The following is a 17,296-nucleotide window of genomic DNA, read 5'->3' as shown; positions in this document are numbered from 1 at the left end:
CATCACATGACATGCTGAGAACTGTGATCCTGTGTCTGTGTCTAGCAGCCATTTTTGTTCGCCAGAGAGCTTTTTAAAAGGAAGACACTCAACCAACACAACATGATCAACCCTTTAGATTCACTCATCCTACATGGCCCCTACTAAACTTCATTCATTTGTGCAATATTATACCAAAAAAATCACCCGGAAAGAGCCATTTTTGGTATCCAAAAATGGGCAACATATTTTCCCAACTTAAGAAAAACATTCTTAATGCCTTTCACTTAACACTCAAAATCTTACCAACAAGCACCTACCAGTACATGACATACAAACTTTTACACCAGGCCTATCTTCCTATAATAAGCTGCAACCTATTGTTGGTGCCAGCAGCAAAACAGATCATACAAATAGTTTATCATAAAGCTCTATGTAATATCTTGATGAAACAGCTGCTGAAAAACTGCATGGATAGTATGAACAGTTTTGCAGGCAACAGTTTTCCTGCCAGTAGAGAAAAAATAAACACTTTGAAATATTGAAGATTCTTTCCCTAAATGTGCTCCTGCTTTATTAAAATGTCTTGTGAGACACCTCAGTAAAGCACACTATTGAAAATTACTTCAGATGCGATTTCTGTACCGATTTTACCAATGACTGAAAATCCTGATAATCCGGCAGATACATGTGTACACACGTACACAATTTGCCTACAGATCTGAGCTCTTCATCTCTCATAACCATCTGCTGAAACAATTGTGACTCTGTACACACTCTACCAGGGCCTGATTAAGGGTTCTGGGCTAATACGGCCGCAGCGCCCCCCCCCCCCCTGAATATATAGGTGTATAGGAACACTCCTGAATATGAATGTTCAGGTGTATTCTCCAGCATTCAAATTTAGACAGATTGTGCCATTGTCTCTTACCTGTTCTTGCTCTTCTCTCTTGCACCTTTGTTATCCTCTCGCTGGCTTCTGGAAAGTTGGCGTCCTGTTTTGAAAATGCAAAAATTTATTATAATGCAAAATGTTAACAAACCCTGAATGATTAGGCCCTTTAGTTAAAACAAAACACTCCATTATGGCCAGCTAAAAGTACCCCATTGTACAGGCATATATAAGCAATATCTGAATATTTGTGGTCAATCAAATACAAACCTCTACCAGCCCCATCTCACTAATATTTAGTATTCTAATGATTGCTGAGACCACAGAGAGCATCCATGTGACCACCACACAATCACACAATCATGAGATTATGCCCCCAAAGCTGCTCTATTTTTTAAATACCCCCTGCAGCCATTTTCCTTAATCACCCCTTCCCCCCCGCAGCCATTTTCCTTAACCTCCCTGCAGCCATTTTCCTTACCTCCCACCCTGCATCCATTTTCCTTACCTCCACTCTGTAGCTATACCCCCTGTCACATCAAAACTCCCCCAGTCACATATATCAGCCCCCCTCCTCTGCCCTCCTTCACACATATCAACCTCTCTCCCTCCCTATAGATTTTCATGGCAGCCCCCCCTTCCACCCTATAGATTTGCATGACAGTCACCCCTCTCCCTCCCTATACATATGCATGACAGTGCCCCCCCTCCCTATAGATATGCAGGGCAGTTCCCCCCCATCCCTATAGATATGCAGGGCAGTTCCCCGCCCTCCCTATAGATATGCAGGGCAGTTCCCCCCCTCCCTATAGATATGCAGGGCAGTTCCCCCCCCCCTATAGATATGCAGGGCAGTTCCCCCCCCCTCCCTATAGATATGCAGGGCAGTTCCCCCCCTCCCTATAGATATGCAGGGCAGTTCCCCCCCCCCTCCCTATAGATATGCAGGGCAGTTCCCCCCCTTGTCCCTATAGATATGCAGGGCAGTTCCCCCCCCCTCCCTATAGATATGCAGGGCAGTTCCCCCCCCCTATAGATATGCAGGGCAGTTCCCCCCCCTCCCTATAGATATGCAGGGCAGTTCCCCCCCCTCCCTATAGATATGCAGGGCAGTTCCCCCCCTCCCTATAGATATGCAGGGCAGTTCCCCCCCTCCCTATAGATATGCAGGGCAGTCCCCCCCCCTCCCTATAGATATGCAGGGCAGTTTCCCCCCCCCCTATAGATATGCAGGGCAGTTTCCCCCCCCTCCCTATAGATATGCAGGGCAGTTTCCCCCCCCTCCCTATAGATATGCAGGGCAGTTCCCCCCCTCCCTATAGATATGCAGGGCAGTTCCCCCCCTCCCTATAGATATGCAGGGCAGTTCCCCCCCCCTCCCTATAGATATGCAGGGCAGTTCCCCCCCCCTATAGATATGCAGGGCAGTTCCCCCCCCTCCTTATAGATATGCAGGGCAGTTCCCCCCCTCCCTATAGATATGCAGGGCAGTTCCCCCCCTCCCTATAGATATGCAGGGCAGTTCCCCCCCTCCCTATAGATATGCAGGGCAGTTTCCCCCCCCCCTCCCTATAGATATGCAGGGCAGTTTTCCCCCCCTCCCTATAGATATGCAGGGCAGTTCCCCCCCCCCCCCTTCCTATAGATATGCAGGGCAGTTCCCCTCCCCTCCCTATAGATATGCAGGGCAGTTCCCCCCCCCCCCTCCCTATAGATATGCAGGGCAGTTCCCCCCCCCTATAGATATGCAGGGCAGTCCCCCCCCCCTATAGATATGCAGGGCAGTCCCCCCCCCCTATAGATATGCAGGGCAGTCCCCCCCCCCTCCCTATAGATATGCAGGGCAGTTCCCCCCCCTCCCTATAGATATGCAGGGCAGTTCCCCCCTCCTCCCTATAGATATGCAGGGCAGTCCCCACTTCACTTACCTGTAGCTGTGCTGGCCAGCGTCGCTCCTCACTCCTCACATCAGCAGACAGGAAGTGAAGACTTCCTGCTTCCTGTCTGCTGCACAGCAACAGGCAGCCTAGCGATTGGCTGCTTGTTGCTGACCAATGCTTTTGATCGTCGAGCTCAAATCCAGCGAGTAAATTACTGTAGTAACGGTTTTCCCGCGCAGGATTACCTTAATAACGGTAATATTTTTTGAGCGCAGGATTTTCAGCGATCCCGCCGTCAATTGAATATGCCCCTAAAACTACTTGCAGCACTTGGGGCTTACATAGAAAATGCAAACAATAATTAATGTTACATTAAAGTGTACATAACTCTTATTTAGGTATCCCATACTGAGCATTTTCCACCTTGCTGTAGTAGGTAATATTTAGGGGTCTATGGGGCATATTTAACAAACAGTGGTGGTGCACTATCGTGCACTTACCATAAAATCCAGGTCCCAGAGTGTGTCCCGCATAATTAAGAAGGGTGCATCGCAGCAGATATCGTGGATATCTGCTGCTTTGCATACCTTTTCGTTTTTGGGAGCAGTCACTATTCTACAGTATGGTGACTGCTCCCAACCGCAATCTAACAAGTTCCGGAAAAAAGTTTTTTTGCGGTAACTTGTCATTATAATCATTTTCATAATTGAAAGATTTCAGTGCTGTCAGTTCTGCTCCGAAGAGCAGAGCTGGACAGCGCATGTGTGGAGGGATCACATGATCCCTCCCTGTCACTCACCGGTCGCTCTCTGCAACTATAATTGCAGAGAGAGAGCAGAGATGTCTGTGCGCATGCCCGAGGGTTTCACTTGGCGCATGCACACTGGAGTCAGAAGAGGAGCCCCGTACATCGCATGCTGCTTCGGGAACGAAGAGGCAGTGCTAAGTATGTTTTTCACTTCACAGGAATAGAAGTTTTTCTGAACTGCTGTTCCTGTGTTGCTTTTTTAATAAATATGAGAAATAGTTCAATCCTTATCAATGCGATGAGGATTGAAAACTATTTTTCATATTTTACGAGTGTTGATAAATGTGCTCCTATGTATTAAAATCATGCGGTGCCTATCAATGCTGCAAATCACAGTGATGCACCGCTGAAATGTACAATGCTTGAGGCTACTCTGGGAACCCTGGCGAAGTCTCCCCTCTAATGCAGAATGTATTTCCTATTTACCGGTAGCCTAGCTCTGCAGGTGAATGGAGGAAGTGCTATGTGCATACACTAACACTTCCATGTGTGAGGGATCCAGCGAAGCCGGAGAGGCTGGATCCCACGGAAAATATTCTCCATTTTAATGGCTGATTGCAGTTTAATACATAGACCCCATAACATCTGTGATTAGCTTCAGTGCAAGAACATTGAGAAAAATTCAAATAGCATTTTTCTTATGAGGTTGTGACAAAAAGAAAAAAAGAAAATATGATTAAAAACTTTTTTCAGCTATAACTTATGCAGCACTGCCATATTTCTGTGAAAATGTGTCCCACATATGAAATTCATAAAACAGTAAGCAAACTACCTCGTCCAACTGCCTTTTTTTGTAAATGTGTATTACATGTGTACTACTTCTTGATAAAAAATAGAAAAAAACATATTTTATTAGTTTCACTGTATTACATATTGATACAGTAGCTAATAAAACATTGTCTAATAGTAGAATCTACCTATGTACAGAATGGTGGAGAGAGCGAGCATAGTAAAACGGATCTATTCCATAGTAAAGCGGCGCCCAGACCGGGCTTTGCACACGCTGGCTCGGGATTGGATGCGCACACTGCAGTTTTTACGGTAAGGTGGACCGGTTTGCTGAGTCCACTAGTAGAGAGCTGTGTGTGAGTGTCAGGTGATCCCTCCAGCGGGTGTTGCGTGTGTAGATGTGTGCACCAGCCGACTAGAGAAAATGCAAAATGGCACGTTGGGAGTGTGAGCGGATTCTCGCCTCACGCTCAGTTGCTAACCTTGCTCCTGGGATTCCCGGCTGGATAATGAAGAGCTAAACTCCATTCAGCTGATCATCACTGTACACTGATATTGTTATAGCATCTGTTATATCATCAGGATTCTGGGGTGCGTCCATTTGCCTATCCCTGCTCGCCCCCGATCTGCTAGCATTAAAGGATATCTGGCTATCATCACCAGGGCACAGCACGTGTAGGTTGCCGGAGCCATGGGGCTATGTTACAGCCTCCGGCCGCGGCTGTTCGGTGATCCCAGCGGCTCCATCTCCAATGCTGCCACTAACTCGGATACAGAGCAGCCCCCGGAGCTGTCAGTGCCTCTGCGAGCCGGGGACCTGCGGCATGGGGATTTGCAGCGGCCGGGAGCATCTACAGGGGATACGGCACAGCAGCAGCCTCATGCCCAGTGCAGGGATGGGCAGCCACGCCGAGGGGACCAGTGCAAGCCCGGTAGAGGGGACAGTCCGGATGGGCTACTGCTATTGCTACAGAATGGGGGAGGCAGCAGCAGCAGCACCGGGGAGAGCAAGCAGCAGCAGCACAAACCAAGCAAAGTGCAACAGCCACAGCAGCATCAAATGCACCAGCAGTATCCACTGCAGAAAGGATGGGACAAACTCCGGTTGGAGGAGAAGGAGGCAGAGAAGGAGGCCAAAAAAGTGAGCAAGAGCATAGATCGGGTACTAAAGGAGCAGAAAAGGGAATACAAGCAGACGCACAGACTGCTGCTGCTAGGTAAGACTCCTGGAGGGGGGTTTAAAAATCTTATTATATAGCATCTTCTTATAGTTGGCACAGATACACTTACAGCTGGACCTTATACGCTTTATATTGCCCTTGAGCCTTTCTGTGTATTTAATTGTACATCATCTGTATTGCCAGAAGGGCCCTTAAACTGATGCAGTCAGTGTACACTCTTCTTTTACAATCTGTTGTAGAAGGCTATGTTTACTGTCCTTCTCCTTGAGGTCTGGGCCCTTAGCATCAGATCTGATGACCAAGGGATTATAGTGTATGTATATATTGATGAGATATGTAAGTTTGATAGCAAGAAATGGCCATATTATAAATGCAGAATGTATGTGCTTAAATATATACTGTAATTCTGTGTGTGTTGTACATTTCCTTATGATATGGTAGTTGCGTGCAATATATATGATCATGTTGCTTGTAATACCCCACCCAAGCAGCAGTCAAGGGGGTGGAACATGGGCAGCAATCGGAGGCGTTGTTGACTTAATCATCAGAGACTTGATAGGCAGTGAATCTTGGTACTATAAATATATTTACTCCTAGAAATAACACCTGCCTGAGACTGCAAAACAAAAACAAAACCCTCCGACTGGCTCAGTTGTAATAGTTTGTTAGACTTTATCATTTCATTTCCCTCTTACTAACTTAAAAGAACACTCAGATTATTGTTTAGCCTACATGCTAAATAAAAATTAAGGTTCATGTTTTTGCTGTTTATTTCATTGTTAATTCCCACAGCCTTGCATCAGGGAAATAGAAAGGTGAGTCTGTAATTGATAAATCTGCAGTAATATGATCCTCAGGGATGTATCATTGTACTTTGCTTTCACTATACACGTACAATTTCTCTTAGGAGAGAAAAGGCCAGGTACTGTATGTGGTCCAGCAAGCGGCTAATTAAGGCCTGAGCTTGTGACACTACATCTCTCCTATGTGTGTCCTATATCGGCATTCTCTGACACTACCTGCAGGCAGTATTCTAATGCTGAGAGGCTGACTCCACTTTTTTCCTTTTTTTTTTTGTTTTCCTTCTACTTTCTCATGTTCAACCTACAAAATGGCTCCATCCACCGTGTGTAAGTGATGGAATTAAAGGTTCACTTTGCCCCTGAGTATTGGATACGATTTTTCAAGTAAGAAAAACAACACAACCAAATAACATATTATATGAATGCTAAGCAGCATTGCAAGGTTCTTTTTTTTAAACGGAAAAGCCTAAGCCACGTTTAGTTTAATATCTTTGTAGACCATGTTCAAAAATATGACTTGACTTTGTATGATTTAAAAAAAAGATTTTGGGAAGAACTTTTCTTCGCTGTCCTTGCTTTCTAAATATAGAGTTGCTGTTCTTACTGTTTTGTGCAGTATCTAGTGTTAATATATTTATGAGTCAGAATTTTGTGGCTCAAACTAGGGATCATATTGTACGGCTGCCATATGATTTAACAATCTTTTAAAACTTATTTTCACTATGTACTTTCCTGAATTGTACTGATGGCTTGTAACACACTTCCCTTTCAGAGGTGTACGTAATAATTCTACTGGCTTTTGAGAGCTGACTTTTTTTTTATTATTATTATTTTTTCATTTAAGTTCTGGTATGATTACTTCTACCAGCTAATGTATGCCGTCATCTTCTGACCAACGTAACAGGTTTCAGAAGTGGTCCAACTACTTGATTATACTTTGTCCAATTTGACCATTGTGTGACCATACTGGAAAGTGATCCTGTTGCAGGCTGCCATATCTGAATGGCAGGATTGGCCAGTGTGTGGCTAGCTAAAACAGATTTCCTATGGCAAAAAGTGGGAGTACACTGCAAATCGCCCTGAAATACCTTCATGAGTTAATATGTTTGATCTAAGTGTGCCTGATTCATTAAAACGGAGGTCATCTCACATTTGTTTATGTATACAACAGTATGTACTATATCAAAATCTAGCAACAGGAAAACTAGTCACAATATTGAAGTAAGATTTAAATGTGTAGATGAATAAAGGTTTGAATCAGCATAGCTGAAAGTGGTGCAGTGGTTGATAGAGAGGTTTAGAGCATGGCCAGTGACAAAGTGTGATGACTAGTGGTTGGGTTACTGCAGAGGACAATTTGATCTCATTGTATTGGTTTGCAGGTTAAATGCATTGTGGTTAGTGTGCGTGGTATTGGTCCTAATTGGAATGATGTGTATATGGTTGTGAGTGTAAGGAGTTATGGAAATAGTGCCAGCTGTTACAGAAGGTATTTAACTTAGTGATGTAATTAGATAAGAGCTTAACTTTGTGCTTAATAGTGAGCTTCAATTGACTGAAGTTCACTTGGAAGTGCACATTAGTGTAATGACAACTCCCTCTCTCGTACACACGCAACGGCATTTCGCTTACTCACTATGTCACTCACAAGGGTACCTTGCACATGTACACCATGGTACTCCACACACAGACTATTGCACTTACCCACAGTCCTTCTTTCCTGCGCTTACATTAGTGGCCATAGAACCTTCTTTCCTTTTACAGCCACTACCTACCTCTTGACAGCGGCTCCATGTTAATACCCTTACTAACAGGTGGATTGGTTTGTAGACTTGAGCTGTAACAGGATAAAGAGCCCAGAAGCAGGTGTTGATGTGTCTTAAGCAGGGCACAGAGAATGTAAGGGGCAGCACATCTTATTAATTGGAGTTGTGGAAGGGACAATTGGAGAAACCCACAAGGAGTCTGTGGAACAGAGGCAGGAGACATGGACAGATGTGTCCTGGGTAATTGTAATACATAGCAAGGAAAGGATGATGAAATGTCTGTCCTGAATACAGTGTTGTGACTGACTTTCCTCTCCCGACGTTCCTTTTCCACTGTGCCTCTCTGCAAAGATCTACATGGCTCCCCAATCTCAACAAAATACAATTCAAGTTGCTTATGAAGCCCCCCTTAACACCCCCTTCTACATCTCCGACCTTGTCAAGAATACTCTCATACTTGCCCACTACACTTTGTCAGTGACCTTCACCTCTCCTCCTCACCTATCACCACCTCACACTTCCAATCCAAGACACTCAAATACACCCTCAAAATTCACCTTTTGACAATTGCCTACCCTGCCCACTGTAAGACAATTCCTTCCTCACGTTCCACCTGCCCTTTCTACCCCTTTTCCTCCATCCCTATTATCTCCAGTGTTTTCCCCAGAAAATTTTAAAAGCCGGGTGGCATAAAGAAGCAGCCCTGTGGGGGCAGTTGTAATACTTGGCAGCAATATTGAAAAATGTTGGTGGTTATTGTCCACACCTGCTAGGACTGGTGGCCAGTGGTTTAACACACACTGTTGGCTGCAGTGCTTATATAGTGCCTCTTCTAATAGGAGACCCAATGGTTTATTATATTATAATAGGACTCCATTTGGCTCCAAGAGTTGGGTGGCAAGTAAAAACAGCCGGGTGAAGCAGCTGGGAAATAGGTGCTGGGGAGAACACTGTATCTCTATTTGCCTACCCTGTACCATCCAAAATAGCTCCCCCATTTCACCCCAGATACGTCAGCCTCTCTCTTCTCTCCACCCCCTCATATCCATTTATGATGGAGTATGTTGTAGGGGATTGTTTGTTTCATAGTTCACAAAGGTCTGTTCTTCAGGTGTGTGAGGGGGACAAGGTGTGTATTGTAACTGCTGTATGTGTCTCTAGGTTTGTACTGTGATTGGACATAATTAATTTTAGGGGGTGGAATATGACCACAAAAAGATATGTTCTTAATTTATGTTCTAAATTGCTTGAATAGTATAATTACACACAACATAATGTAGTTATCTCTTTTCTGAACATGCAATAAAGAATCCATCCAGAAGCACAAGTTCTTTATATACAGGTATTCCTCACTTAACGACCTAGTTCCGTTTCAACGACTAGATCGTTAAGCGAGTACAGTACTGTAATATACACCTACATGTATTGTAATCATTTATATTGATTCTGAATAAAGAAATGGACAAAATAAAATTGTATTTTGAAGTTTGCTTTACTTTGCATAACTGCATAACATAAAAGAAACATTGGTACAGTAAAGTACAGCAACAATTACAGTACAGTACTGTATAACAAAGAGGGCCCAGGGAGATCACAGCAAGGATTTCTAAGGACATGTAGATGTATGAGTGGAGGTCCTAGGTGTAGGTTTCGGGAAGTATTCTTTTAGTGTGGTTTGTTTAGTAATTTTTTTTCTTTTCTTCATAAATCCATCGCAAGGGCACAGGTCATTAATTTCCCCTATTGCGAGCGGCGGAGCCGGACGTAACAACGGGTCGTAAGTCCGAATGGTCGCTAAATAGGTCGGTCGTTAAGTGAGGAATACCTGTATAACATATCACTTCTTAGCATTCACAAGGCTCTATATACTCACATTCAATACTATGAGGTACATTTATATAAGTTAAAATATATGTACTTAATTTGTGAAGTAGCTCAGGGGCACTCAAACTGTATTAATTTTTTTTCCAAGCAGGCAAAATACTAAATACACAATTGCTAGGTACAAATGTGAAGCAGCTAGATGGACCATGAAACAAAATATTTCATTCCAAGGGAAGAGTGGTAACTTTTGACAGGGTGTAAACGCAAATATGTGGCTCAGGCTCTTCTAACAGTGTTCCGCAACAGATCATCTGGCATTTTTAAAACCCAACATGTGTGGGCATAGGGTTACAGTCAATGAAATATGTTATTTCATAGACCTATAAAAAAAAACAACAACCCACAATCCTACAAAATGCACTAATTTATGAGAAGGGGAAGTGCGTAGAGTGAACAATTGGGAGATATTGGTAAACACAGGGAATTTAAAACTAGTCTCCAAAGTAATGTTTGAAATGGCTGGGGAGCTGCCTTCTTTTTCTCACAACGTTTCGAGACCTATTATATATTAAGTAGTTTTGTTTTATACATTAAAATGTTTACTTTTTCTTATTTTTGGGAGTTTTTCGTGACACTCCCAACTCAGTGACTAAGCTACTTTTTCCCCTCAGTCTGATGGCAGGAGTTCCTTGAGAAGTAGTTTGAGATCGAGCCTCTCTCCTTATCAAGGGAAAGGAGGGAGTCTACTCCTGCTGTCGCTGACACTATCACTTAATAGGAACCAACACACAGGACAGGAGTGGGGGGGTTATTTAGAGTAGAAAACAACCGTTAGTGGCTTCTTCCTGGTGGGTGACGTACACATAACGAAAACGGCCTGTCCGTAGTGGAAAAACACTGCAAATAGTCCATGATGGACAAAATACATTTGTGTGGGAATATCCATTACAGCCACAGCCATTACCTTTGTATAAAATTTGTTGTGGGTTCGTCCTGTTTTGTGCTACCTAAGTCTACAGTGTGTTACACGGTGATGAGTTTTGCTGTCAATAGCTTTACATATACTGCAGCTTGTTTTAAATATAAACAAAGATGTGATGAATGCCCTCATTTTTAATGTATTAGGCACACTTGGGTAATGTCAAATATTTTCATGAAGAGTGCGTTTCAAGATCTTCAGCGTCTATACATGTTTTGGGCTGGGCTGTAGAAATGTATCTTTTTATGCCCTAATTGGTGTTTTTATGGTTTCTGATGAGCCTAGAGTTGAACACAAGTAAAGAAATTGGCCCTCACCCATCTCCTACTTCCATATAATAACTATCCTTACTACAGATCACCTGGAATGGAAATATATCTTAAAATTGTGAAAATGGTCTACCAAAAAAAACCAGTTCTTGAACAGTAACTGGATAATCGAAGGAAAACTAAATTTTACAGGCAAGTAGTGGATATAGTCCATTTATACATCTGTCCAGCTCTAGTCAAATCCGTATGGAAAAATATCTATTGCCATTGTATGCACGTTGTATATTTTGGCAACAATGTGAAGCTCAAATAGCAACCAAAACAATAATTACCTGCATACATTGTTTTGCTTAATAATCCTGTATCTTTTGTTATTACTTTATATTACTAAGTATTTCACGTGGCTACATGTGTATAAAACTTCTGAGAACTTCTAAGTATAATTATATTTGCATAACGACAGTGCAGGATGTTCTGTACAGAGAGTAAAATCAATAGCCAAAGTAGGATACTGCCGCACAAAAAAAATCTGTAACACAACTGTGTACTGTTGATTTCGAGATGATCGTACCTTCTCTTGCGCCTTCATCTCACAAGCAAGGTAAAATTCCACCAATGGTTTTCCACATGTCTGGGTCAACCACAGAAACCTTTAGCCATGGCGCTTCAAAGTGCAACGTTGACGTTTTGGGGCTGATGCAGAGTTCACATAATTTGTGCCCCAAATAGCAGGCACAAATTACATCACGTATGGCTAGCATATGTCACTACACTTGCGCCCATGTTTTTATCCATTTATTTTGTTTGCAACAAACACCTTCACTATTAGGCATCCATAAAACTTAAAAAGCTCTCTAATACAGCAGAAACAACTCCACGTCTCTTGTATGAAAAAAAAATAGCTTAAACACCCACACAAAAGCATAATATATACATGAACAACGAAGAATGTGCGTATCCGCATGAGCAGAGCAATTCATGAACCGCAAAGCACAATGAGTTTGCTAGTGATGGCGGCTGTCATCATCATTCACTATTTGCACCTGCTGCTGACCACCTGCAAATGATTCAGCGTTCTCAGGTGTTTAGGTGTCTGAGTCCAGGTTTGCATCTGTTTGCAATTGCGTGAAAACACCCTTACTGTGCTTGGCTTAAGTTAGTCCCCGTTCCTCCCTCCACCATCCCGCCTCTCCAGGCGAAGGTTTGCGCAAGTGCCAAAATCACACAAATTTGCATGCACAGAGGAAATCACGCAAAATACCCTAGACAAACTGGCGTTGAACTCACTCTGCATCAGCCCCTTTGTAGGTAAATACTGCACCTCTCCATAGGTGTACATCTTCCCTGGCCATTAAAAATAATACATTTTTGATAAACGTGTGATATAAAAAATAACTTGTAACACTCACGTGAAAACTTGGGAAATATTAGGTGTTAGTTTGGCCTGAGCGTTGTAATACAGGATTGTTGAGAAGTTTGAACACATCTGCTGGCCTTGGGATGTACTACTGAATCTCAAAGTTAATCTGGGAGTACTCACTCCCTGCTACTATCCTGTTAGCTCATCTGGTTTTCTGGCTTGTTGGATCTCAAATATCTTCAATTCTCTAAAACTATATTTTATATCTGTGATTGTTATTAGTAGCTCTTTACAAGAAAATAAAAAAACAAACTTGCATTTTATATCTGGTGGTCTATTAAAAGGTAATGGTTTCTTAATTTCACATTGTTTTATTCACCCTTGCACCTACATGTAGGTTTTGAATATTTGTGTGGTTAATTTTTTTGTTTGCATCTTATATTTAGACCCACATACTAGTGTACCCTGAGTAAATGATTGAATGCAGTGTTTTCCTGTTGAAAGTTGTTTTGCATTTACAAACACTAGTGCATGTTCAAATATAAATTCTACTGCAGTCCATCTGTAGCATAGTGGACAAGAATTGGAGTATGTTTAAAATAAATAAAAATCTGCCATTTTGCCAACATATTTGGATGATATAAACATGATCTATAAAACAATAACCTTACACACACACACACACACACACACACACACACACACACACACACACACACACACACACACACACACACACACACACACACACTATATTGTTGTGGGTTTTTCTGCTCCTTTTCACACGTACACTAAAAAGCATGGCCTTTTTCTTTTGCCTGCTTTTCAGACTACAGACCATAAATGGTTCACTTTGTAAGAAGTTAATGTTTAACCTAGTTCCATGTGTCAAAACAAATCACAAAAAAACCCCAAGTGCTAATACAGGACAATGATTGCTTTTTATCTCGGAAGAAATCGGATAGTTTGAATTTGACTTCCCTCTTTATAAAATTCAGTTGCCTTACCGTCTGTCGAAGCACAGTGTACATACTGATTTTTGTTGGTATCCACTGTGTGACATTTAAAACTAATGCACAGCGAACTGCAGAATATGCAGTGTTGTCCATAGCAGCCAAACAACTTGTATTTCGCTAGTACAGCTTTGAAAATCCAATCAAATATCTGCTATAGGTTTTTGTATATCGGCAGAGGGCTGATTTGACCTGCAGACCTCCAGCTGGCTGCTCCAGATCTTATTAGAACAGGGGCAGCTGACTTCCATGTCATGTGACTTCCTCAACACAGTGCAGGGAGGTCGGCTGACACTGTGCTCCCCCTCCTTCCTCTGTGTGGCCCCTTTAAAGGCTGGAGGGCCGCCCCTCTTTCACGTTGCTCCTCTGTGATCTATGTAGTTACAGAATTCCTTGGTGACTTATAGTTTACAGTAGTGCGGGTACATTATTTCATATATACCATGCTAGCAAAATATTTATTTATTTTTGTTATATTTTAATTGTATGAGGCAAAAATATATCTTTGCCTCATATTTTATTATATCCTTTTTTTATATATAGTTTTATTGTTTATGATTATTAACATAATCAATGAAGCATTGGTATATGAATAGATCACAGTGCACAGCATGCAACTTTATGGCCTAAACTAAGGGTAATCTCACAAAGGGCTACAAAACCGCAGCATTTTGGTCTGTGTACAGCTGCACAGTGTATGTAAAAGGAGCCCAGAATCTACATAGAATATTATGAGAGGATAATGCAACAATTAAACGCAACATTTGATTAGTTACAAAATGTTGTTTTGTAGCCCTGCGTGACATTACTTTTAACCACATAGCTCTTTCTCCCCATGTACAAACTCTACCAATAAATGGACTATTTCTACAAAGAAAGTGAACATGTTATGTGAAGTTTGGGAATTTTATAAAAAATGTACTTTCTTTCCATGTAAAACAAATAGAACACTTAAAGGGCAATAAAGCATAATGGTCTTAATTGTTATTGTATAATTATGTTAGAATTGAGTTAGTGTTTTTTTTTTCCTTTTTTTTTCCTTTTTAGGAGGCACTCCACTCTATACATGTATACATACATTTTGACCATAACACGGACATGTTTTTCTAGAATCTAGACTATTCTGAATGTAACAATTTGGTAAACCAGCGCACACTGGCAACTAAAAACTGTTTCCTGGAGACCAATGAAAGTCCCTTCCTCTGTGCTCTCCACCTTTTTTTCCTGCACTGGAGACTGCTTCAAATCACGCAGTCATCACATATGGTTGTAAAAGGCATAGAATGGATTAAATCGCATTTACATGCTGATTTAAAACCTCCCAACTGCATGCGGTTTGGAGCAAAACACAGTTTTTCAAGCCAGACTGCATAGTAAAACCTGATGTGAAACATTCGATTTTACTGGGTGGATTTGTTATGTGTGTGCCCAGTATCATGTAATATGTTTTATTCTAACTCTTGTATGTTACAAATAGATTGGATTATAAAATGTAATTTTCCATTTGAATTGCATTTGTTCAAATTTTTTTATTTTTATCTAGTAAAGTGGAGAATATGGATATTGGGAAGTGTTTTATTTATTTAAACTTTTCTATAAATGTGTGTTTTGTGTATTATTTAATTACTTATATTCTACTAGTATAATGGGCAGAAATCTTATGGATCCCTTATCATTATTCTTTATTGTCGTCATATCATTTGTTGTGTTCTATTAACCTGGTGCTCGCTGTCCAGGGTGTCAAGAACAATTATTTTTCAGTAACACAAGCTGGTGTAATAATTTTCGGGGCACTGATGTCGCTGTATAATATGTTGGGCAGAGGCTGTGCTTCGTATGCTGATCATTTGAACAGTATAGCTTATGATACTTCCAGCAATCATTTTTTTTCTTATTGTTAGATATGACCTGGCTAGGAGAGAGGGGATTTAAACATTTTCTAGTACTATTGTTATAGGACTTAACTTACTAGCAGCATCACAGAAACTAGGTAATCTTGCAGGGCTCACTATTTAGTATACTTTCACCTCTCTCTTCCCTTTATTTTCTTCCAGTGCCTCTTATCCTCTCGTGAGATGTGATAATCTCATAATGTAATAGCTTGGGATAAGGGCTAGATGTCACATCATTATGGCAGGATGTGACATCATTGTGAGCATAATCTGGACAAGAAATGTCTGAGAATATGGCATAGAGCAGACAAGGTGGTGGCAGATATAGCTACCTACGGCCTCTTAACTACCCGTATCAAATTCATGGGTTGAGCTAGCATGAAACTGGGATTCATTAGTTACTATGACCCTATACAGACTTATTCAGGAGCATTGCAGTTTTATGAATGCTACCTGCCCCTCTAAGTGCTTTTGACGCGTATGTGTAAAACCGCAAGTTAACCGATAGTTGTGAACTTGCATTGTTCAAATGCTTTTGGCTAGCCAGTTTGATCTTACTCTGCACATAGTGGTAAATCAAAGTCTAAAATAAACATTATATTCCCCTGTTTGAGGCACAGTGATGCACGTAACATTATTGAAGTTATAGGCCCTTTTATTGAGAACTTTCCCTTAATATCTAATGTGTACGTGTCATTAGCCCAACTTCTGTTGGAAGATTGTAGAAACGAGAAGTTATCATCTTTCTGAGCTAAAAAAAAAGAAACCCCTTTAGTATATTTATTTAGCAATACATAATGCTGAAACCAAAACCTATTATCAGTTTGGTTGGACAGCTTACAGTCTGTAAGTCTCACATTTCTGTTAGCCAATACCACAGTTGAAGTTATCTGATTTAAAGTTCCACTGAGATCCAACAACAGAGAGGTTGAGGTGGGTGATATAGTTATTAGCAGGAATGATAATTATTACTATGCAACTAGTCAATCTCATTACCATTTTGTGAGAGTTGCCCCTTTCAATATTCTTTAGTTTTTTTTAAGGTTGTGGTCTCTAATCAAATGATTTGATTACCAGTTGTGTAGGGAATGATACCTATTATTAAAGTATGATATTTTACTTTAGAATGCAGGCAAAATAGATGGTAAGGTCACTCAGTAGGAACCTCTTTGCCTGTCCCTTGGGAATAATGGAAACACAATGACTTCTCCCTCACTATGAAAAAAACAGCAAACAGACTATTTTGAGAACAGATGGGAGGATGGGAAAGTCTCTAAGACGAAACTAGGTTATTTAGTAATGTGATGGTTAGTTGCAGTGTTGTAGTCTATTTTTGGCACTCTGCGGATTAGAGTCCAGAGTTTGTTTATTTAATAAATTACTAGCAGGTGCATGTGTAATGTCTTTGGATCACACTCAATAAGCATGTGCAATCACAGCAGCGGAAGAGAAAATCATTGCTGATAAAGGTTTTTAAAATGAACAAACTAAAGATAAAATATAAAAACAAAGCTTATCGAGTTGTGTTCTATATTTTCCATGACCTTACATGTTATGAGTCAATCTTTTAAGGAATAGATGTGGATACAGAAAACATTTCAATACTCGCACTGCTTTTATTGTTCACTTCAATACATTATAAATATATAACCAGAGCACCCAGAGGAAACTAGGGATGTGCACCGGCCACTTTTTGTGTTTTCGTGTTTTGGGTTTTGGGTTCTGATTACCTTAAGGTTTTGGGTTCTAATGGGTTCTGCCAAAACACCCCCCTCAAGGTTTTGGGTTCTGATTTTTTTTTTTTTTTTTTTTTTTAAGGCATAAAAACTACTAAAATCCTGTTTTTTGGCTGGTTTTCACTCCTACGCTATTATTAACCTCAATAACATTCATTGTCACTCATTTCCAGTCTATTCTGAAC

The 17,296-nt window shown here is 41.2% G+C and overlaps 1 protein-coding gene across 1 annotated transcript in view; it reads left to right on the top strand.

The window, feature by feature from the left end:
* The first annotated feature begins 4,640 nt into the window (after positions 1-4,640).
* GNAL (G protein subunit alpha L) overlaps positions 4,641-17,296 on the top strand; it is a 190,733-nt gene continuing 178,077 nt past the window's right edge. The window contains exon 1 of the mRNA XM_075213281.1: positions 4,641-5,505. Coding sequence (XP_075069382.1) covers positions 4,980-5,505 — 526 coding nt within the window. The 5' untranslated portion in view covers positions 4,641-4,979. The remainder of the gene's footprint in view (positions 5,506-17,296) is intronic.

This window comes from Mixophyes fleayi, chromosome 5, assembly GCF_038048845.1.
Source record: "Mixophyes fleayi isolate aMixFle1 chromosome 5, aMixFle1.hap1, whole genome shotgun sequence".
Lineage (NCBI taxonomy): Eukaryota > Metazoa > Chordata > Amphibia > Anura > Limnodynastidae > Mixophyes > Mixophyes fleayi.
Note: the sequence above shows the minus strand (reverse complement) of the source record. Positions and strands in the feature narration are given on the sequence as shown.